General features: G+C 38.5%; 3 protein-coding genes across 3 annotated transcripts in view; 2 read left to right on the top strand and 1 right to left on the bottom strand.

Annotated features, from left to right (window-relative positions):
- The window catches only part of LOC146467375 (bromodomain adjacent to zinc finger domain protein 1A-like), a 31,267-nt gene extending 30,599 nt beyond the window's left edge, over positions 1-668 (bottom strand). The window contains exon 1 of the mRNA XM_085126253.1: positions 78-668. Within this exon, the coding sequence (XP_084982379.1) occupies positions 78-190 (113 nt within the window). The 5' untranslated portion in view covers positions 191-668. The remainder of the gene's footprint in view (positions 1-77) is intronic.
- Positions 669-758: 90 nt separating this feature from the next.
- LOC146467374 (uncharacterized) lies at positions 759-9,638 on the top strand. Its single transcript, XM_085126255.1, has 9 exons — positions 759-854; positions 2,200-2,263; positions 3,250-3,379; positions 4,884-4,931; positions 6,176-6,214; positions 7,301-7,415; positions 8,233-8,287; positions 9,068-9,161; positions 9,388-9,638. Exons 1-9 carry the CDS (start codon positions 802-804, stop codon positions 9,498-9,500), a joined length of 711 nt encoding a protein of 236 aa, XP_084982381.1. The 5' UTR covers positions 759-801; the 3' UTR covers positions 9,501-9,638.
- A 1,955-nt stretch (positions 9,639-11,593) lies between these two features.
- On the top strand, positions 11,594-22,041 carry LOC146467373 (ubiquitin thioesterase OTUB1-like). The gene is made up of 8 exons (XM_085126254.1): positions 11,594-11,685; positions 14,453-14,508; positions 15,096-15,194; positions 16,870-16,988; positions 18,772-18,856; positions 19,378-19,434; positions 20,893-21,030; positions 21,694-22,041. Exons 1-8 carry the CDS (start codon positions 11,664-11,666, stop codon positions 21,901-21,903), a joined length of 786 nt encoding a protein of 261 aa, XP_084982380.1. The 5' UTR covers positions 11,594-11,663; the 3' UTR covers positions 21,904-22,041.
- Positions 22,042-23,114: the final 1,073 nt, after the last annotated feature.

Genomic DNA, 23,114 nt, shown 5'->3' with positions numbered 1-23,114 from the left:
CTGTGAACGGTGAAAATGAATGAGAAATAAACCGGATATAGAAGAACTGAACTACTGCAACACACGTTAAAATTTACCTGTAATCGCGAAAAATTTCATTTGTGTAGCGACAAACGAAGACTTCTTCATCTGGCTTCAGATCTGGAGGCGGTTTTATTGGCGAAAACGGTTTTCTTTTCAGCAAAGGCATGGAGCTGCCAAACTACGAGAGTGCGGTGCTCGACCGCGAAACTCTCCCAAACACGCGCGTAAACTGCCACGACTTCCACAAGAAGAAATCCAAGACCTCGGAGCAAGTTTTAGACGAGAATTGCTGGCCAAACTGAAACGTTAAGAGGAAGTGGTGAAATTCTTTTCCTCTCAACCAAAAATTCGCGCCGGCCACGCAGCCTGTGTGCTCGAACAGGCTTACAATGCCGTGATGTTTCAATAGACTTCCTCCAAAGACACCGGCTCCATGCGTTTCGAGATTGCCATTTCGGGAGCGATTTTCTCCTAAGCCAATCGCTCAAATCTCACCAAATTTCGTCAGGACAAACTACACTGTGTCTAGAATACGATCCTCCGTTTACAAGGGAAGGAAAATTTTTTAACGAATATTCTTTCACTTTACAAACCACGTTAAAATTTTTCCAGCTCTCCTAAGCACATTTGAGTTTTGCGGGTCTGGTAGGCCGGCTTTAGTGATAAATATCACATCTGATTGGTTAAAAACCTAATGATTGGCATTCAAGGAGACCATATATGGCAGAGATTGCGTGATTCAGTCAGCGGTCTCTCTTTCAAGCTAGAGAACTTTCAATGATTCGAAGAAGCTTTACTGAAAGTTTTCGGCAAAGATTTGGAATTACAAGGTATTTAACACTGTTGTCATTTCTTTTGTCTTTTGATTGTATCGTAACGAAATCTTGAGGATATGATGTGCCAATTTTATTGGCTATGTCGCCCAGATTCGCATGCTGTGGTTGAAGATGTAACGGTAGCGGCAGTGTAATGTAGCGAAGTGTCGTTTTTGGCCCACAAATATTAAAAATAGTTTAAAGATTACACGGGCAATTATTATTGTCTCCCCCATCAAAGTTAACCTCAGCTTGGAGGTCGTGTTACTAGAAGTGTTAAATCTGTTCACATCTCCCCATCTTTGTTAGCGGTAATAATATCCAAGGTAGACCTCTCACTTTGGGTTATCATCCAGAAACTCCTGACCAAAGTTTTCAAGAACAATCATGCACAGTATATTATATTGTGGACAGTACCGCTTGAAAGTACCACTCAATACCTTTGAATTCAATGTTTACAAACTATACATGGAATTCGTCAGTGTCAATTTCAGCAGTGCTCGCCCCTCTCCCTCACCCAGGCATTAGCCAGGCATTTTTCACAGTGTTTGTCCGGACAGGTCGGGTATTAGCTACCTCCTGGTCATTTGACGGCCTCATGATTTTTACCCAACAATTAACAATTATTGGACGAGGTTGAGCAATTTGAGATTTGTCAGTGGCGAGCGGATCAATTATTTGTCGAGGCTGAAGGCTGAGGCAAATAATTGATCTGTGAGACACTGACAAATCACGATATTTTGCGACAACCGAGTTCAATAATTGAGTTTTTCGTGATTATTTTTGGGAAATCACTCTCTGGCAGCTCAGGGAAGCGATCTGCCATTTTCATGCAAGAGCGTGATTTCAATTACGCATGAGCAGAATATTATTTGCAGCAAAACACAGTTGGACAGTATTGCGCATGGGCAGACCATTATTTGTAGGCAGTTATTTGCAGGTCACGTGCTTTGCTCTCAACCAATGAAAGGAGGGAAAAAATACATGGAATGATAATAACTGTTACTTTGTTTCAATGATAACTTCACCAGCAAATATAATAAATTCTTGATGAGATGGTATATCCACAAACTGAATGATCGCTGCCACAACACCAACAAATGGGACTTTTACAAGACGTAGTTTGGCTTAAATAAGCTTTTATTAGAGTAATGGTAAGCCCATAAGCAAAGAAATCAACATCTTTTTTTAACTGCACCATAGTGCATTTGACCAGCTCATTTACCCTAGCCATGTGGCATTTGCCAGTTTATTAAAGAAAAAATGCTTATGCTGGGGAAGGGGGGAGCGGGAGGGGGGCACTCTTGGATTCACTGGTGCATTAACCTATATTAATCTGTCATGAAATTTATTACTTCAGATTATTTACAAGGACTGCTACTAAAGGAAGCAGCTCATCAAGATGGCTCAAGAGACAACAGGCAGTAAGAAACAAACCTGGTTTCTGTTCTCCAAACCCAGGTCCTATTTCCAGCCAAAATATGTCATTTTCCAGTACTGATCGTTGACAGACATGGCCTGTAAATTCCATATTACCTGTTTTCAGACCTCAGACCAAAAGTTGGACTTTAAAATAACCAGGTCAGCATGCTTAAGATGAAAATAATGATTACACAATTCTTGCATTCCTGTGTTTTTCCACAGAGAAAGTCCAGACTACATATACACTGTACTTTATAATAATTATAGAGTTCAGTATCGAAAATTCATCTCTGGAAAATTCATCAGAACCGACGTCAAGTAAAAACTTTGTGGATCATTTTGTGCTGAAACCTGCAAAACTTTGGAACAGAAAATTAAATCTCCTCATTCCCCACAGAATCAATGAACACTTTTCATTTGACTATGAAAGTATTTTTCGTGTTTCCCACGTTACCATGCTCCTACAAAAAGCATTATTAATGAGCTCCAGTGCTCACTATATATAAACACTGACAACTCACAATTCCTTAATTCGCTCTGATGAAGGGCTAACACTCAAAATGTCAGCACTGGAAATATCTCTTTATGGTGGCCAATTTACCTTATCAACTCTGTTGATAAACCAAACATTGATTAGGGAAATCCCACACGAAAATCATGGCCAGGACTTATCTGTGTGATGGTCTGGCATGCCATACAGAGAGGGAAGGGAGGGGGGGAAGGGTTATAAATTCTTCTAAGACTAACTAGTTGGTTTGTACTACATATGAGAAACTGGTTCTAAATAAAGACAGGGCCTGCCTTCTTTTGCTACTGGCATATGTTCTGTGAATCTCAATGACCAGTCTGAGAAACTCTAAATCAAAGCTGCATGTGCAAAAATACCTTGGTATAACTAAGGAACCATCCTTAATTATATTTGTTAAGTGCAGCTACAGTAGTTGTTGGTTGGTGGGCTAATATAGACTCCAACTGTTTTGAATTGCAGGACTTGTATGTGAAGAAGGCTCTTGAGGACAGCTACCGTTGCCGTAGTGCCTACAAACTGATTGAGCTGGATGACAGATTTCATTTCCTTCAACCTGGCAGAGTTGTGATTGACTGTGGTGCCAGCCCAGGTAGTTAAACTTCAGTAAGATCATTTGAACATTTGGCAGGAGCTTTGTTATTTTATAACATAATGTGGTGTCATAATTTATAGTTGATCAAACATAAGGAACAGCCAAACAAAAGTAAATTAATTATTAATGGAACTTGTAATTACTAAATATTCTGGGCACAAGGATTAAAAATGCTGAAGTCCAGCATTTACTGGTAAGTCCTGCCCTGACTTAGCTAGCTGCTGTTGTTTTATGCAAGACCCTGATTTATTCTCCTCATCTGCACTTGTGAATATCTACCATGTAAAACTCATTAGTCAACTCAATAAGGAATGGTAATAATTTATATGAATATGTAGTTTTATACCCTAAGGAGTTTTCACATACCGGTATACATTAAACTTATTATGATATGCAGTTAATGCAATGTAAAGTCCAACTTGTAAATACGAGAATTTAATGTTTTAATACATAAATTAGTTATTAAATGTAATTATTGAAAAACAAAATTAGCTTTCAGGATCAAAACAATGTTTTTAAGCATTTAATTTCAATTCCTTTGCTGAATCTTTTTCAAGTAAGTGAGAGATTAGTTAATTTATGTCACATGACTTGAGGTGGTGTGAGTCACATCCAAAAAAAACACTGACTCACACCATCTCAAGTCACACATGACATAAATTAATTAACTAACCTCTCATTCACTTGAAAAAGATTCCGCAAAGGAATTGAAAGCTTGTTAGCACTCAAAAAAATAATTGTTTAGATACTGAAAGCTAATTTTGTCTTCCAGTCTTCGATCAATATTCACAGGATCAATTTAATTATTTTCTCCTAATTATTCTTAAAAGAATAACAAATAGTAGGGGCCAGAATTCACAGATTTAAGAAGGTTCGAGAAACTCTTTTTTCTTTTGGATGGCAACCACTGATTCAAAGGTGTTTTTGTATGGTTTATGACTATGTGAGAAAAGAAGATCTTAGCAAGGGCTATTGAATTCCAAAATGAAAGTTTGGGGTAACCATGATTTTTTTAAGAGACTATTAAGCTTCAATTTGGAAAAAAATACCATACACTGTTATGTGATTAAGAGCATTTTAGAATTATTGTTGCTTAATTATCCCTGAAAAATACCTGGTTACTCCCAATTTTCTTTTTGGATTTCAATAGATCCCTTGCCAAAATCTGTTTTCCCCATGTAGTCATAAACTGCACAAAAATACTCTGTATTAGGAGGTTCTGTCCCTATAATAATTAATTAATTAATTAATTAATTAATTAAGCCATCTTTTTTCAATAATTTATTCTTGCCTGACAAATAAATTAAGATTTCTCGATCTCTCAATAGTTCCTGGCTTTAATAATTTAGCTTTTACAATTTACTCAATGATGAATAGTCAGCTGTAGATAACTGTTTAAAGAAGCCAGTGGAACTATAGCTGTAGAGTTCTTTTAAATTTGTACATTACGGAATCTTGAGTAACTGGTGCAAAGCATTACTGACAGTTTTTTCCCTTTCAGGTTCCTGGACCCAAGTGGCTGTGAACAGAGTGTTATCTTCAAAGGCTGGTTGGTACTTTTAAGAAATAAGATGTCATTTTTTAATTTTGGTCCACCTGATTTTTTTTTGTTTGGGTCCAGTTGTTCAAATGCTGGTTGTTTTTAATCCATAATTCAAAGTTAACTGTTCTATATCATTCATTCAAACTATTTTTAAAAGCTATATTTTTGTCTAAGGGTAAGGAAATTCCTAATTCGATTCTAAAGGGCAATTAAATCTTTTGGAAAAAACCTTGGAGCATATTGATTGCTATTAAACTATCAAGTTGGAATCAAAGAACTTTCACACTAAACCTTAGTTGGCTTAATCTTACTTTGAACAACTGAGCTAATCATGGGTTATTTACAACATGTACTGTAATTACATGTATGAGGAATGGTAACTTGTAAAATGCATTCGTCTGTTTATTAGTCGGCCTGGTTCAAATGTTTGAAGTTTGTGAACACCAAACAGGGTCCCAGTAGTATGCAGGATGTTTGTCACATGAACCTTATAGTTTAATGGCTACCAAAAGTCTCCTGTAGCTCAGTGGTAAAGCATCCGAATTAGTAATCGAAAGGTCTTACGTGCGACTCCTGTTGGGAGAGTATGTACATGTCACTGACTGGAAACTTCATCTATCATCAAGGCTGTGGGGAATGAAAAAATTCAAGGAGCCAAAAGGGCCAAAAGCCAAGGTGTAGGAGCCCAATCTTTTGCAAAAAATTTGGTGCACAGAGCAAATTCTTGGGCTTCTACTGGGCTTCTGTTAGGCAACAGCCTTGATCATTTATCCACCAGGGACAGGTTGTTCGAAAGCCCATAATTTAACGCTAACCTACAATTAAAAGTTAATTGAGGTTTTCATCTCACTCTTTCAAAGTGGTTTTAAAAGCTAATTTCAAGCTCAACGTAAAGAAAAGTCTAAGTCAAAACTGAGAGCCAAAAATCTTTTTGAAGAATCTTTTATTATTGATTAGTAATTAAACTTGAATCAAAGTTCACGTTAATCCAGGATTAGCTTACCAGTAATCCGGCTTTGAACAACTGGGCCCAGGCTTAGAACATAGCATCACATTTCTTTCATAGGGCCATCTCTGTTGAAACGAGTCACTGGTTTGCACTTTAATTAATTTTACCAAAATGTGAATTAAGAGTTCACCTCGGTCCTAAGCTGAGTTCTGTGCATGTAGATTACACATTTCTGGAACTTAACTTGTATCAATATTACTATGTAATGACTAACCCAACTGAATGTTCCTCTTTGGCGTAGGTCATCCAAAGGGTGTTGTCATTGCTGTGGATTTATTAGGTATATGTTCAATTTTAAAAGAGTCTATTTATTAATAATTTTATCGTAAGTTTTTGATAAGTAGAAATGATGATGTGCAGTGATGGCAGGGGTGTACTTCCCTTTGAGCCAATAATGCAAGCATCAGCATGCCATCTGCATGTACCCATAATGTTTTTCCTCCCAGATATTGTCCTGATTCATACTCTTTAGTGCAGGTGCGTTAATTTACTTTGTAAAATTGATACTCGTGGGAGCCACATTAATTAAAAGCAGTTTTATACCATAGGCACTGTTTGCAAGAGTGAGGCAAGTTGTAGGAAGTGCATGCAACTGCTCAATGCTTGCAAAATAAGTTGCAGTGCCCGTAAAAACGTTTGGTGCAATTGTGCTGTGAAGCTCACTGTGATCTGGGCATGAGTTGTAAAGTGTTTTTGGCCAATGCGGTCCTAAAGTCTCAGTGAGATCACGTCACAGTCCAGACATTCTGATAACCAAAACTGCACCATAATTGCGTGACCATACCATCCAATGATCATGGCAACAGCCAAAAGTGTGCAGTGATCATGGTAAAATTGCACTGCAACTTGCAATATATGAGATCATGCTGCAATCCTAAAATCATGGCTGTGACCAGTGAGTTTTCAATTTGCGAGCAAAAACTTCATCAACCCTCAGTCCACCAACATGGTTCATGGTTCATTTATTTCACATCTGGAAACTGAGTAAATCATACGAGATAACTTTGCAGTATTTCTTTTTAAAAGCAGAACTGACTTCTGCTTTTTGTAACTGTTGAGGTAACGCTACAACAAGTTTTGCAAGCTTTGCGTTACTAAATAAATGTAACATCCTCCTTACAACTTTAACTGTCTGGTAATTGCTGCGATGCACTATTTTTAACCATAATTTGCAAGACAACTTGAAAGAAGCATTGCTTGGTGTAAAGCATCCTTTGTAAATAATTAATGCCACTTTGTTTAAAGCATCTACTTTTACATGTCTTGTATAATAATTTTATTATACTTCTGATCAATTTAGTACTATTAAAATAGGCAAGACTGTTTAAAATAAAATTTGCATTCATCCCACTTTTTTTTATGTAAGATATTGAAGACATCCAAGGAGCAACTATTTTTTCAAGATGCGATTTCACAGATGTCAAAATACAAAGAAAAATTCTCACAATACTGCCATCAGCAGGTGCTGATGTTATTATGAGGTACATTTCATTTTTAATATTTAGTGTGGTATTGTCAGTGTTTTAACACGGTATTGGCTACACTTAGCCTGCGAACGCAGACGTATTTCCGGCTGTCGCTTCACGACGCTGAAAAATAACGGCGTCGTGAAGCGACAGACGGAAATACATCTGCGTTCGCCGGCTAGGCTACACTACACTCGTGAATATTTTATGTAACAGTATATATCTTTATTAATATTTAAAGCCTGGTTCTCATGCCACCAACATGCTTGTGACATGAATATTATAATTACCCATACCCTGCGATACCACCAGGGATACTGTTCTGGCACATGAGAACATGAGCCACCGACATCAGAAAATATCCCACGTCTTAATATTGTTGCTGACGTGCCTACAGGTGAAGTTGGTTGAGTTTGACTTCGCAGGCACGTTGCCGATTCTATAGCGGTGTATGAGAACAAGACTTAAGAAGCACCAGTCTTACAAGGGACATATATATAATTATATATCAATATTGGATAGAGCTGTATAATCTTCAGAAGTTATTAATTTGTGCAATCGTGAGCAAGTAGGTGCGTGCACCCTTCGTCCACCAGGCGCAGTAAGGGGTGACATGACCTTCTAACCAGCAGTGTAGGAATTTTGTCGCACACAAATCGATGTGGTGATATGTGTAACTGTTACAGTTTCAGCTTGCAACATGTACAACATTGTTGCACCACAAGTTGCAAAAAACTGCAGTTGGTATACTTCGCCTTTACAATAATTATGTATATTTTTATACATCACATTATTCCATTTAACAATGATATCTTTTAAATCTATTTTTCAGTGATATGGCACCAAATGCTACTGGAAATCACACCATGAATCATGAAGCCATCTTGGTCAGTATTAAGAAGTTATTTTTCAAATGTTGAAATCATTAAGTGAAGCCACAAAAAACCAATAAAATATTGACTTTCACTCTTCCTTTTGTTGTTTAAATAATAACATTATTTTTTTGTGTATAAAAGGTCTCTGCCCCCTTATCAATTTATTGGGCGAAACAGTGATTCTCAAGCTCATTTTGATTATTTAACAACCTGTCATTTCTGCAACAGAGGTGTAGTCTTGATGAGCATAGATTTTGGCATTGATTTTCAATCAACTGTATCTGTTTCATTGCTTGTTAAAGCAATATTTCAAACACTGTGGGCCAGTTAGTTAAACAGAGTCTAACTTAAGTCTCGGCTTAAGACAATCAACGGGCCTCCAAATCTGTTGATAAGTGGTTTATTTTAGGGAGATAAATAGTTTTCTAGTTTGGGATGCAAGCCTCTTTGTTACTGTAAGCAGCAGACAGCGTTTAGATATAACTGTGGGCAAAATTGAAAATGGCTTAGAACGTGGTTTTGTTAAACACCGTCTAAACTGTCTTTTAATAACTGACCCAGAGAGTCTGACGTCATAACATTTCATTGCTATATTTTATAAAACAAACAGAGAATGATAGCTCTTTGCTTACTAGCCTGATCCAGATGTACAAGGTAAAGTAAATCCTTCCTTCACATAAACTCTCAAATTCTCCATCCACCCGAAAGGGGTACCTTTTTCAGGATGGAAGTATATAAAAGGGTAGGGATTTCATAATTTGTGTTAAACTATGTGTACTGCGTTTCTCACAGAACCTATGCGAATCAGCCTTTGATTTTGGCAAAGCTGTTCTGAAGCCTGGCGGGATTTTTCTTTGCAAGCTTTGGGATGGCTATGGCACACAAGGTAGTAAGCGGATTTGATTGTTCCTATGCTGTTAAAGCTCCTGGGGGTAGGGAGAGGGGGTGGGGAGGGGTTTTCTCCCTTAAATAAGCTGTATATTTGACAAACAAAGTAGATAAAGGTAAATTGGACACAAAACATTTTATATTCCAATGCTATTTAACCTCCTGGTTGTTTCACGATGATTGGACATCTTGATTTATCAATAATTTTGTGTTCTTATTTTCAGATTTTATCAAGGTGTTGCAGGGGAATTTTAAGCTAGTAAAAGAATGCAAACCTCGGGCAAGCAGAAAGGAATCAGCCGAGATTTATCTTTATGCTGAGAACTTCAGGAAATGACGACGAAAATTAAACGTGTTTCAAGGACATCATCGGCGATGAACAGTCATTTTTAGGTGTAACGAGAACTCCACCATATGTTGGCGACCCCCGAGGGAGTACTCCTCGGAAATTAAAGGTGGGGGGGAGGGTGGCTTGGTTTCCTAAACGCTGACCCTATTTCAGAGCAAAATTTTCAGACATGGTCTCTAGAATCCAAACCTGTTTCTGTAAAATCCATACCTGTTTTCAGACTTTTAGACCAAAATCCTTAAAAGCTATACCCATTTTCAGACCAAATCGGCACAAAAACCATACTCTTTGGCGCCGCACATACCTATATAGCTTATAAATAGGGGTACCCCCCCCCCCCACCCCTTCTCCTCCTTCCCAAACCGCTTGGTACATCTACGTGCGAATGGCGGCCACTAAGGTGTACCAATAGTAAAGCAGGATTTGCAGTCAAAATTAGTGGGTTTTGCTGGAGTCTGTTAACAGATTGTATCATATGATGTTATCTAGGTATGTCTAGATCAGTCGTCGGATTCGCGTACAGTTAAGTCGATTCGCCAACACAGACAAGCTTCGTCTAAAGTGTAAAGGATGGACCGAAACGTGATATTCGTGAAAGAACGTTCATTTTGTGCTCGCACACTAAAGAGCGAGGCATATTCGTACTTGTATTGGCTATTTCTTTGTGTTTTAAGTTGTCCTGGGTTGACGAATCGACTCTATACGTGTGTCAACATTGGCGAGTTGACTTTGCATGTGTTAGCGAATCGACTTGACTGTAGGCGAAACGACCGGTTTCTCATCTGCAAACTCGTTCACTGTGTGGCGTGTCAGACTGTAACCCGAAGAACTCATAACTCCAGATGCATCAGAAACTCACCATGCAATAATGGCAGCTATATGCACATTTTAAGTGGCTGGCAAAAGAAAGCCGAAAAGATCAGTTCTGAATGGCAATGGAACCCGCGACTTGTGCGTTTCCGGTGTAGTACTCTACCAATTGAACTAATGGCCTGCCAGTGATTCTCAGGCGAGAGAGAGGTTAGCAAGCAACCTCGCAACGTGATGTACCCGTGAAAGCTGAACAGATGAAAGTGAAATATGTAACATGCTGATGAAACCCCTGTCCCAAGCGCATGATTGCAGGTTTGCGTCGTCGATGACAAAGGTGTTGTTTTAGTTGTCGCCCTAATTAAAGAAAAAAACAGAAAACAAAAGCTGAAAGTGGTGTCAGTTTCGAACCAATCTATAATTAACAATTATCCCACGAGCACTCTGATTTCGCTTTGCAAGAACAACCAGAAGATAATTGAATGGTCGCTATTTCTAATGGCTCATAAACTATGGCCGCTAAGCCAATCAAGTCAATGGAATTACATTATTTTTTATGCAATGATCCAGTGTTAAATAAAAGAGTAAAGACCATAGAAAACTATCTAAGTCCGCTTCCTGTCTAACGTTATTTTTAGCAATGTTTCTTCTATCATGCAAACTTTGCTTACCATCAATCTACCTGGGCTAATCTGCAGATAAATAAATTTCCTGATTCAGCTGTGTCATTGTTGCGGTTCCGTCTCCCTCACTTTTCCATTTTATTCTGGTTCTACCGGTCGTTCTCTAAGGAGCTAGGGGGATCCAATGTAATACGTTCAGGAGAACACATTTCGAGTCCCCTCCCCCCCCCCCCCTCCTCCTTTCCTACCCCGCAACAAAAAAAAACTGTGGAACTTGACCCCTGTGCCGCCCGGTCCTTTTTTTCTCCAAACCCATTTTCAAATGTTAGTCTGTGAAAGCTGAACCCGTTTTTAGACCTTAAGACCCAAATGGTTAAAATCTAATACCGCTTTCAGAAAAATATTGAAAGATGCAAGGCTGATCGAACAGCTGATATAGTATTTTTAATCGGTGAGACATAGACAAAGCTATTAAACCTTCATCAGGGGTTAGAAAAGAAAAGTCTGCCATGGAAACAAACAGTTACAATTTTACCAAAACGGCTCAAAAACCATACCTCTTGGAGCAACACATACCCAAGCCGATATACCTTTCTATAAGGATGACCCCCTCTCCCTGACCCTACCAGGGGATTGGAACGCTGAAACCTAAACCCCCTGGGTCAAAATGCGCGGCATCGCAACATAGAAGCGAGGTTACCAAGCAATTTCATCAAAGATGGCGACTCATCAAGGCGATGGTAAGGAAACAACCAGTTTTTCATTTCCATTTTACTGATTTTTACGCGCAATTTTCCTGATTGAGACGCGCTTTATATACAATTCTTAAAGATCGCTTCAGAATGAATAGCACAATCTTATCTTGCACGTGTAAATCAAACCTTTGCCTTCATTTCTTTCTCTCACGTTTATTTTCCTTCAAGAATTTTCTCGTTGTTGATTGTCAAGCTTTTTAATACCTCGCAATACATAGTATATTAGCCGTGGTATTAACTATTGGTCCATATATAATTAACATCAAACTTAAATACGTCTGATTCATCATGCCTTAAGGGTGAAACGTGGTAATATTAATCAGAATACTAATGCCAAATTAAAGTCAACCTGTCATAACACACAAAGTTTCCGCACAAACACACCATGCATTCGACTATTTTCATGCTGTTATGCCCGAAATGAACAAACAGCAATTTTTAAATAAACCCTTTCAGGTTGCTGGTATATCAGAGGGTGCTGCCCAAGGCTGAAAGATTGTTCAAAAAAAGAATGAGGGCCTCCCCTGCAAATCTGTCGGGCAACTGTCGGTAAACTGTTGGCTAACAAGCTACCGACAGATTACCAACAGATCACCGACAGATTATCAACAAGATAACTGCGTGATAATTCTCCTACATTAGGTCTGTTTTATTCATCCAACTGTAATATTTTATGCTTTATTTCCAATCTTAAAGCCAAGGACACTATCATCCAAAATACCAGCAAGGCTGAAAGGGGTTTTATTTATTTTATAACCCTCTAATTAATTTCTGAAATACATGGAGGGGAGGCATAATTGTAGCCAACTAGCTTACTACATTTTTCTATTTTCAACTACGATTGGATAACAACCAAGACCTAAAGCTATGACAATGTTCTTTGTATTTCTTGTTGATAAAAACCAGGTGGTGGTTGTTAAATGAGATGACTGTTATCGTCTGATAACTGATGTCTGATTTTGTACCACGTGGTGTGTTTTGTCCAATGTGGACGTGTGAATAGATCCTGGGTCAGGAAATGTATATAAACATAATATTTTTTTAGCAAATTGCTGCCATATGCCTACTATCCAATATTAGTCATAAACTATGGAAGCTACAAGCAAAGCAACACAGCTCAGCATGCTGTAAAATTCTGAGCTTGTATTTTTGTTTTGTTTTGTTTTTTCAAAGGACTTTTCAGAGGCTCTCTTTTGGGTGGAAGGAGGAGGTGGGGCAGTGTTGAGGGAGTGGTGGGAGAAGGACTTAAAATATTGGTTTTGTTTGCAAATGTATATAAAAATAGCTTGAGACCCTAAGTTACCAGCAGGGAGAGCTAGCCTTATTATCAGAGGGATTTGAGGGGGAGGGAGGGGCTTATATGTGGTATTAATAAGGAGAGGGTGCATGACTTTTAAGATACCAACCATAGGTTACCAGAAGTCTATCTCTCTCCCAAACATCCTTGGAGATTTTGACATCAGCCAGTGTCTCATCAAGGAGTGGCAAATGGCCTTTCAAAAGATATGCATTTGGGATAATTTTAGCCAAATTTCAGTCTAGACTTTTTTGGTGAAGCTGTCTTGGAGTCTCACTTTCTTTTGCAAGTTTAAGAAAATCTTAGACTTGCAAAAAAAAAGTGTTCCAGTACTCATCAAAATTACTCCAAAATTACTCAAAATACACCAGCCTATGATGGTGCACCTCTCTTCCCTTTGTCTCAGTGTTGAACCAAGCAATTTATGCGTGGGTTGAGCACACAACCATGACAGGTGGGAACAGGTGAAAATGCTTGTGTGGGTGCATTTTTTTTGCATCTGAACAGTCCAATGAAAACAAAGACCTTAAAAATGTATTATGTGGAGGAGTCCTGGAACACTCCTGGGTACAGTTGAACGTCAATTGAAGGGCTGGGGGCATAACCGCCTTATGTCGAATGTTGGGCTGTTTTTTTTTTTTTTTTTTTCGGATATGTCTCAATTTTTGCATGTGGGCTTCGTTTTAGTCAACAAACACTGCCCTGTAATTTTTTTTGTTGGTTTGCTCTTCGTTTTCGAGAAAAAACGTATGCAAAAAACTCAGTTTTCCTAGCGGCATCTTTTGGAGATCTTTTGTTGAACGAGAAACAAAAGAAACCTTTTGTTTCGCTGAACAATGAATATTATCCGGACTCATTGGGACTTGAGTAAATAGTCCGGATAATAGAGAGTCCGGATAATTGAAGATATGAATATTAATGAGACAGTAATGTGATCAAAGGAAATAAAGAAAACAGAATTAAATTGTGAATAGATCAGAATATATGTACAGCCTGTTTGTTATGATGTATTTACAAGTGTTAGTGTATTTATTTTATTTGGAGTTGATTTATAGTTTAGATATTGTAGATGAAGAACCTCTTTTTGTTGGATACTCTGCAATAAACCATTATTATTTTTATTATTATTATTATTAATTTAAAAATAGGTTTATTTGAACATATTATCAAAAATTTACAAACAAGACACTGGGACTAGTATATTATTATTATTATTATTATTATTATTATTATTATTATTATTATTATTATTATTATTATTATTATTCAAAGCGCTCTGAAATGTTCAAGCATCAGGCTTGTTTGTTTCTAGGAATGACAACGTGATCGCATGTTATTAATATTCTGGATAATCTAAAAGTCCGGCTAATCAAGGTCCGGATAATTGAGGTTCAACTGTAATCTGTGAGAGTTTCTAGTTGCTTGATAAATTAATTTTCTTGCCTTTTTTCGCAGTTAGTGGTAACTATGATGAAGCTATTATGGCTCAAGTGGATAATATCCAGAAAGAGGTATAGTTAAGGGCTGTTAAAAGCACAGACAGTGGCTTTCTTTTTCAGATTCATAGGTAGCTCATTCCACAGTTGAGTTGTAGTGACGCTGAATGTCTGTATTCCCTCCATTTTTTTTGTAAATTTCAGGCATAATTTTTTTGTACATGAAAATGAAAAAAATATCTTTTAGCTGAGTTTATTTTCTGACTTTTTGTAGTATGGTTTGGAAATACACAAATTCTGATAGCTGTAGCATTTTCTATTTTCATTTTTGGAATAATAATGGTCATAACAGTACATGTGCCATAATTTATGTTTTATTAGTACTATTTATTGATCTCATACCCAGAGTCCTCAGGCTCTTTGGCCAGTGGTTACAATACAATACAATACAATACTTTAGTCGCCAGGAGAGACTCTGGGACACTGGAATTTTATTACCGCAGGATTTCTGCGGTAAAACAATGTAAGCCATTATGGGGCAGCCAATCAGAAAATTTAAACAAAATTCCAGTTCCCAAGAGTATCTCCTGGCAACCAACCACTGGCCAAAGAGCCTGAGGACTCTGGGTACGAGATTGACTATTTATATGTTTTAATCCCAGATAGCAGAAATTCAATCGCTTGTCAGTGACAAAATGGATCTCAGCTGTTTAGAAAAGGAATACCCAATGGATGATGTTATTTACCAGTCCAAAATTAAGGTAAATTTACTTTACAGACAGAGCAAGCCAACTTTCAATAATTGAAGGGGTGCCTGGAAAAAAGCCCTAAGTGACTTCTGATTCTCCTTCCAAATTGCCTTAGTTGTATTCACTTGTGGAACAAAAGGAGAATTTGATCTTACATCAAAAGTCACTTGGGGCCTAATTCCACACACCCCTTCAATTACTGTTCATTTAAGGACGGTGCCTACTATTGTTACGGCGCATACACTCTGCGCATCTCGAGATACTCAGTTCCCTATGGGTGGTGCCTACTGATACAGGGATATTTTTGCGCGCTTTAAAACTATGCGGAGAAAGCAGAACTTAGAAGGTGATTTTGCTATCCAAAAAGAAATTGGGGTAACCATGCATTTTTCAGAGATTATAAAGTTTCAATTTGGAAAAAAAAAAATCACCATACATTGCTTTGTATTTTGCTGCTTTTTAGAATAATTGTTGCTTTAAGTTATCTCTAAAAAAATGCGTGGTTCCCCCCAATTTTCTTTTTGGATTTCAATAGCTGCTACTAAGATCTGCTTTTCCCACATAGTTATAAGCCACTCAAAAATACTTCTCTATTAGTAGGCACCGTCCTTAAGTGGTGTAAGCAATAACCTTGGAAACAAAAGGATGGCTATGGGAGGGAGAGAGGGGGATTATCAGGTTTCATATATATGGGGAGACTTTGCGCCTCGAGATTCAACCCAAGACCCATTCAGTTACCAACGTTTGCCGTAATTGCACCCTTTTGCATGTATGTACATAAAATGAAAAATTGTCAGTAGCTCCTTTTCAGCTCTCTCTTTTTATATACCTCAAGGAAGCCCTTAAGTTCACAGTTTATTCAAATTTGCAACCTTTGAAATGGAAAAATTTTAAATTTTGTCCCCCTTTTGCATGCTACCAGTGTGATTCAAGGGGCCCCCTTTTGGATAGAGCCTCCCTGAACAGTTCACTATACACTGTATGGAGCACTCCCCCTCCCCCTAGGATTCTTGACTTCTTGTGTAAGTTTTAGTTTTGTTTTAGAATACCAGTTGTGTCTTTATTAACAAATGGATAACATAAGGGGGTCACTTTGTGAAGAAACTGTGGTGTGTGGTAAAATAGGGTCCTAAAGTGATGACGTCACAAAAACTAAATTTATGAAATTATGGGAGTTGTTAGTATACTCGGAAAGAACAGGATGAAAAATGCCTACTTGCCAAAAATCAGCATCTTATTGCAATTTGGGGGCGAGATATTAGCTCTCTTATGCCCTGATGATTCCATATACAAATCATTCTAATCTTGTCTCAGTTCCTAACATCTGGCAAGTAGGCATTTTTCATCATGCGTTTTCCAAGTATATTAGTTAACAAATCCCATAATTTCAAACATTCAAATATTTGTGACGTCACACTTTAGGACTCTATTAATATCAACAGAGTTGATATGGTAAGTTGGCCACCGTAAAGAGATTTGAGTGCTGATGTTTGAGCATTACCCCTTGGATTCGCTCTCACGATGGGCTAACGCGCCCAAAGTGTCAGCACTCAAGTCTCTTTAGGGTGGCCCATTTCCCTAGTCTCTTGGCACTTTGTTAAATCAAGGTTCCACTGTACTGAAGCCAACTTCAAGAAGCCAACGATGAGATGTTTTTTATTGGTGTTTCTGCCTTGTTATTTTGCAGGACCTAGCCTTAAATTATTCCCATGTCAGGAAAACTAGAGGAGATGGTAACTGTTTCTATAGAGCATTTGGGTTTGCATACCTGGAGGTATTGATTGGCGATCAAGTAGAATATGACAGGTAGGATAGAAATCTAGTTGGCATTGATATTTGAAGGGGTATCAAATGGTCCCTTAAAATTTCCTAGTGCTCGCAAAATTTGGCCTTTGCTCAATTGCTTGCAAAAAATTAAACGTGTGCTCGCTTGCTCGTGCGTGAAAAAATTTTTGCAACTGCTCGCATGGTCGGATTCTCGTTCAAGTTTGCGTGATTGCTCGTAATTTCATAAATTGTGCTTTGTAAGTTTTTTGGTACAGAAATGTAAATGTATCCCTGCATGGTACTGAACTTCAATGAATCTGACATGACAATAACATAAGTTAATGCAATTTTACATGCCATAACCAGGATTGTGATAAGATGTAAAAATGTTGCATATTGTGGAGGTGTCACTCGGAGTACTGGTACTAGACGCATTGTAATAAAAATAACATTCGAAGCTTTGCTGCTTGTGGAAAATTTACGAAATGCTTGCTGCTTGCCAGTTGTATTTTCTAATTGCTCGCTACTGGCAAGACAAATTTGATTACTGCTCGTGCTCACCAAAAAACCTGCAGTGCTCACGTGCTCGCAAATGCTAGCAAACAAATCGTTTGATACCCCAATTTAAGGATGGTTTCTCCTTTTGTTACTGTGCATATGTTCTGTGCACCTGAGAGTGGTCCTGGAAACGCAGGTTTCTTCACCCTTTAACCCCAATTAAATATCAAAGAACAAATTCTCCTATCTTGTCCCTTTACTTTTCTTATAATAGTACTGGGGATAAGTTATTTAAATATCAAGAAAATTCACCTTGGGTGATCTTATCCTTAATTCTCATGACCTCAGGGGTTGAATGAGCATTGATGCTGCAAGGAGAAATTTGATGCTGATCACTGTTAGGGCTTAAAGGGTTTCAAGGTGCTCACTAATGCAAAGATATTCTTGTGTGGTTTATGATTCTGCAGGAAAAGCAGACCTTTAGCAACGGTTATTGGAATCTAAAAAAAAAAAAATTTATTGGTGGTAACCACGCATTATTTTCAGAGATTATTAAGCTTCAATTTGGGAAAAATATACCATACATTGTTTTGTATTTAAAAGCTTTTTGAAATAAATTATTATTGTTACTTTATTATCTCTGAAAAAAATGTGTGGTTAATAATACTGCTAATTTTTTTTTTTTTTTTTTTTGGATTCCAAAAGCCCTTACTGAGATCTGCTTTTCCCACAGTCATAACAGTGCAAAAATACTACTGTATTATGAAGCACTGTACCTAAGAGCAACTGAATTGGTTTCACTTTCTTTGATCAAACGTTTTCAACAAATTTGACTCTATAATGTTCTTGGAGAAATTTAGACCACAAAATATTAGCCTGGGTAATTGAATATTGGGTATAATCAAAGGCAATACTGCCAAGACTTGACGTACAAAATATTAATTTAAGCCACAATATATCCATTCAACATATCAAATAAAAGCCCTTGAGCACATTTCATTGAGAGGCAAACATCCTTCTGAATAATTATACAGTTGTAAGCCTGTGTCAAGCTTTTCATTGTCAAATCCAAACAATGTTTAAATGCAAAATTCCCCCAATAATAATCCTACCCCCCAAAATATTAGCATTCAAAAAGTCTTTTAAGCAAATGTTTTTTGGCCAAAGGATCACCTGATCATAATTTCCTAGTTGTAGCACAGTATTTTACAATCGGTTTTCACACGATTTCTGCCAAGGAGTGAGTTAAATTCACAGCATCATACTCATAACTTAATATTATTATACAAGTGTTGCTGTTTTTTTATTGGTCCTTCGACAACAGGTTTAAAACACTAGCTTCTGGCAGTAAAGATGATCTTGTGTCTCTTGGATTCCCGTCATTCACAGTAGAGGACTTCCATCAAGTTGTAAGTTTTAGATAATTAAAGGACACTGGGGCACAACTGACCTGTAGCACATTTTACCCCCCCCCCCCCCCTTTTTTTTGGACTTCGAAAAATCTGCAGTTACAGATATTGGCCAGGATTGTAGCCTCAAACCACCATTACCCTGCGATCTCCGATAGTCGAATTGAAAGTCAAACACGCTAGCCACTACACCACTGAGCCTCCACTGATTAATAGAGAAGTGAATCATTAATTTAACCTTCACACTGGCCAGGCTCCCTTTCCCTGTGTATAGTGCGGTGCAATGAGAGGAAGATGAAACAGAGGCACTGTTCCAAGAGTCTATGGAAAGAAGCATTGTTAAAAAGTTAACACGTTATTAACCATGACAACTGTGCCTGCCTCCAAAATTTCTTGCATTTACCAGTTGAAGTTGTGATCATCAGAAAGTTGCCCAAAAATAGTCAGAAAATGACTAAACTAGTTTCGGTCAATTGGTCACAAAACAGAGATAAATTATCTCGTTTTTCCCTTTTTCTCAGTTCATGGAAACAATTGAGGATGTTGGAAAACACCAGTCTGTTGAAGAGTTATTAAAGGTAAGGATGTTAGGATGTTAGCCATGTTTGAACTCAGTACCTTTCATTACCACTTAGAGTCAACTCTCGCCTTGCAGACACCCCTATATTACGGACATTCCGATAATACGGATAGCAGCTAAATCCCCGGAAAGAATAAATTACAGACGTTTAACTGAAATAAATTCCCGCTATTACGGACTCTCGCTAATTTTAAAGGACACAAACTCGCAGAACCAAGGGTGTCAGCAAAGATTGTAAAGATTTCATCATGCACAGACTCAAAGTTAGAACCACCTTATACAGCATGATAAACGGTGCTACAATGGAGTACTTTTCAGTAGCTTTCATTTGAATGGTCACACTTTACGATTTCATCCACAGACTCAAAGTTAGAACTACCTTACACAGCATAATAATCAGTACCACAGGAAAAAGTACTGCTCAGTAGCTTTCATGTGAATAGTACTGCTCAGTAGCTTTCATTTGAATGGTCATACTTTAGAACTTTTTCCACAGACTCAAGAATATAATTACCTTCCACAGCCAGGTAAACAGCAGCAAAGGACAGTGCTGCTAAACACATACTGGTTACACATAGGGATTTTATCCACAGACTCAAAAGCTAGAATCTCTTGCATAACCAAATAAATCGCACCACAGAAAAGTGCTACTTAGTAGCTTTAATTTAAAAAGTCACACTTTAGAATGTCATCCACGTTCCAGAGATAGAAACACATTTGAGTGTACACCATTCAAGGTGTGACCTAGCCACGCAGGACTTCGTATTACCCACATTCCTACAAGGAGAGGAGTGGGGGGGGGGGGGGGGATAATACGACGTGCCTGAAAACGCCTACGTGGGAGGGGAGGGAGGCTAGGTTTGACCTCAACAGTGATCACCTTGGATCAATCAAAGAACATCGCTTTATTTTTTTCGCTCCAAAGCATCTGTTTTTTCGCTTTTGTCTTTGCTTTTCTGTCGCTCACTCGATATTTTGGCCTCGTTGTTCTCAAAAACTAAGCGTAAACCAGCGGGAAAAAGAAGACCACAAGTAAAAATGCGTACATGTGTGAACAAAACAAAAACTCGGCCTAAAATTTGAGAAAAGACGGTTCTGCTCTCACCCTTCAATTGTTTGTATCTCATGTTCCAAATAACCAAAGACGTTTACCTCTGGGAATGATGTTTTATTCAGTGGATGACTCAGGCATACTCGGAAAAAGGAAATCCGAGTGCTCCTATCAGGAGTCGAACCTAAGACCTTCCGATTACTAGTTCGGATGCTCTACCACTGAGCTAGAGGAGACTCGTGGGAGCTAAGGCCATTAAACTAGGTTCATGGGACAAACATCCTACATAATGCGAGGAGGGACATTAAATGGAAGAACTGATTTATTACAGTACAAATGATGCTTACTGTTTTTTCGATAAGATCAAAATAGTACTCATAGTCCATAACCAATCTCTTGTTTCAGGCTTTCCAAGATGAGGGATTATCGAATTATATTGTTGTGTATCTACGACTTTTAACCTCTGCGCAACTTCAGAGAAAATCTGATTTCTTTGCGAACTTTATAGAGGGAGGAAGAACAGTGAAAGAATTCTGTAGTCAGGTGAGTGTTTCTTTCAGTTAATTTGTCTCCGTCGAAGAAGTTGATCACAAATGAGATGCTTTTGTCTTGAAAGAAGAACAGAAAACAGATTCAGAGCAGCTTGATATTTAAAACCATTTGGTGTGAAAAATGTCTAGCGTGCGTGGCACACGTTAGAAAGGGAAAGAAGGAAGAGGAATTGGACGCGCGCGCGAAGCGAGGGGAACACGAGGGAAAGGGAAGAAGAGCTTCCTCCCTCCTCTTCCTCCCTTCACGCTGCGCGTTCTCCCACACGCGCTTCGCGCGCTTAACCGATTCTCCTCTGCCATTTCTCTTCCCAGCGCCCCCCACGCAAGCTAGACATTTTCATGATCACGATGGTGATGATTGTGTCATCTGACTTGTCCGCTCCTGTATAGCTTAATGGGTGGAGATGAGGACCAGCTGCATCCCACCCGGTGGGGGGTGGGGGGCAGTAGCAATACTCCTAGTTGCTTCATGCTACAGAAACAGGGTTAAGCACCGGCCGTGTGGGCCACTTAAGCTTAAGTATTACCTCCCGAACCGTATTCCTTAATTCCAAAGCGTAAACGTGATCCAGGTGGAGTACAGCGGTGAACCATTACACCTTCAAGTGGACGGTCTATCAGGTATTTGACTGTATTGTCTCTCTTTTGTTATCAGGAGGTGGAGCCTATGGCCAAGGAAAGCGATCACATTCACATTATTGCACTGACTGACGCGCTAGGTGTGTGCGTCCGCGTCGTGTATATGGACAGGGGCGGAGATTCATCTGTCAATCATCATGATTTCCCAGAAGACAACTCGCGGCCGTCAGTCAATTTATTGTATAGGCCTGGGCATTACGACATTTTATACCAGAAGCAACTCTGACGCAGTTACTCTCTTGGAAAGAAAATTATTTTTTATCAAAATAGCAGAATTGAAAATGCATGTTTTATGTAGGATATTTATTTGCATTAAGAATGCTTTGTACAGATTTGAATAGAATAAACCTGTTTAGTTTGGAAACCTGTGTTTTGGACAGACAGTAGAGTGATTGTACCGTGATAACCCGTAAACTAGGACTTAGACAATCCCTCATCAGCGTTCGAAACAAAATTCCATTGCTTTGTTCTGTTCACATTTGGGTATTTAGCAGGAACTGTTTGGGTTTGTTTCACGTAATGTTTAATAAACGAGCACCAGTGTTTTATTGGGTTTAAAACCACAAGACTGTAAAGGACGGCAGAGAAATGTACCAAAGTTTAAAACGCACGTGCAGTGCGATTGTTTTTGCCCTTTTGCTTTGTGGCGTTATCGTTTTCGTTGCCGTCGTGTTTTCGTAAGGTTCCTTATCACTTGTCCCACCAATGGCTTGTTTGTAGAGTCTTCCCATCTGCTGCTTAGCAACAGACAACGTGACTAGTCTGAAATTGGAAAGGGTGCTCGCACTCAAATCTAAAGCTCTGATTAGCTGGTCCTGTTTCCCCTCGGGGATAGTCAGGGAAAACGGGTTTTCGTTGTCAGTCGTCGTCGCCCTCGTCGTTGCTCAAGCTTCCTAATATGACTAACAGTGGTAGAGAGATTTCATATGCCGATATTGGGCCTAAGAGAGTTAAAAAACAAAAAACCAAACAAACAAACAATATACACATCACTATAAGATCATAAACGTCTGTGGAAACGCTATTACGACATTGAATAATTAACAATTAGATTATGAGCTCGAGATTTCTATCGCGTGATAGTTGATGGGGGCGCAGCCCGAATCAGCCATCACGCGATTGAAATCGAGAGCGAATAATCTAATTGTTTTAGTATAAATCTACTAGTCGTGTAAAACTAAACAAGTAAATTATCTATATCCTCTTCGCAGACACTTCGAAAACGCGATGAAGTGACCGCCATTTTGTTGAAAACCGCTACTCACTATCTATCACAGAATAGATAGCGAGTAGCGTAGCCAATCAGAGAACGGCATTCGTGATAGAACACTTGTAGATTTATACTAACAGACGTTAGAGCATGGTCACACCCATGCACTCAGCCAATCAGTGCCCAGTATTTTTGTGCTCTATATCCTTTAAACTGTCTTAAATTAT

Source organism: Pavona decussata, unplaced genomic scaffold, assembly GCF_977016875.1.
Source record: "Pavona decussata unplaced genomic scaffold, jaPavDecu1.1 SCAFFOLD_137, whole genome shotgun sequence".
NCBI lineage: Eukaryota > Metazoa > Cnidaria > Anthozoa > Scleractinia > Agariciidae > Pavona > Pavona decussata.
Note: the sequence above shows the minus strand (reverse complement) of the source record. Positions and strands in the feature narration are given on the sequence as shown.

Excerpts from the sequence above, each read along its gene's own strand:
- LOC146467374 (XM_085126255.1), top strand. The coding sequence starts at position 802 with ATGATTCGAAGAAGCTTTACTGAAAGTTTTCGGCAAAGATTTGGAATT. Across the intron at positions 2,264-3,249 it reads GGCTCAAGAGACAACAGGCA|GACTTGTATGTGAAGAAGGC; the intron begins GTAAGAAACAAA and ends TTTGAATTGCAG. Across the intron at positions 6,215-7,300 it reads CATTGCTGTGGATTTATTAG|ATATTGAAGACATCCAAGGA; the intron begins GTATATGTTCAA and ends TTTTTATGTAAG.
- LOC146467373 (XM_085126254.1), top strand. The coding sequence starts at position 11,664 with ATGGCGACTCATCAAGGCGATG. Across the intron at positions 15,195-16,869 it reads TTTACCAGTCCAAAATTAAG|GACCTAGCCTTAAATTATTC; the intron begins GTAAATTTACTT and ends GTTATTTTGCAG. Across the intron at positions 21,031-21,693 it reads TGAAAGAATTCTGTAGTCAG|GAGGTGGAGCCTATGGCCAA; the intron begins GTGAGTGTTTCT and ends TTTTGTTATCAG.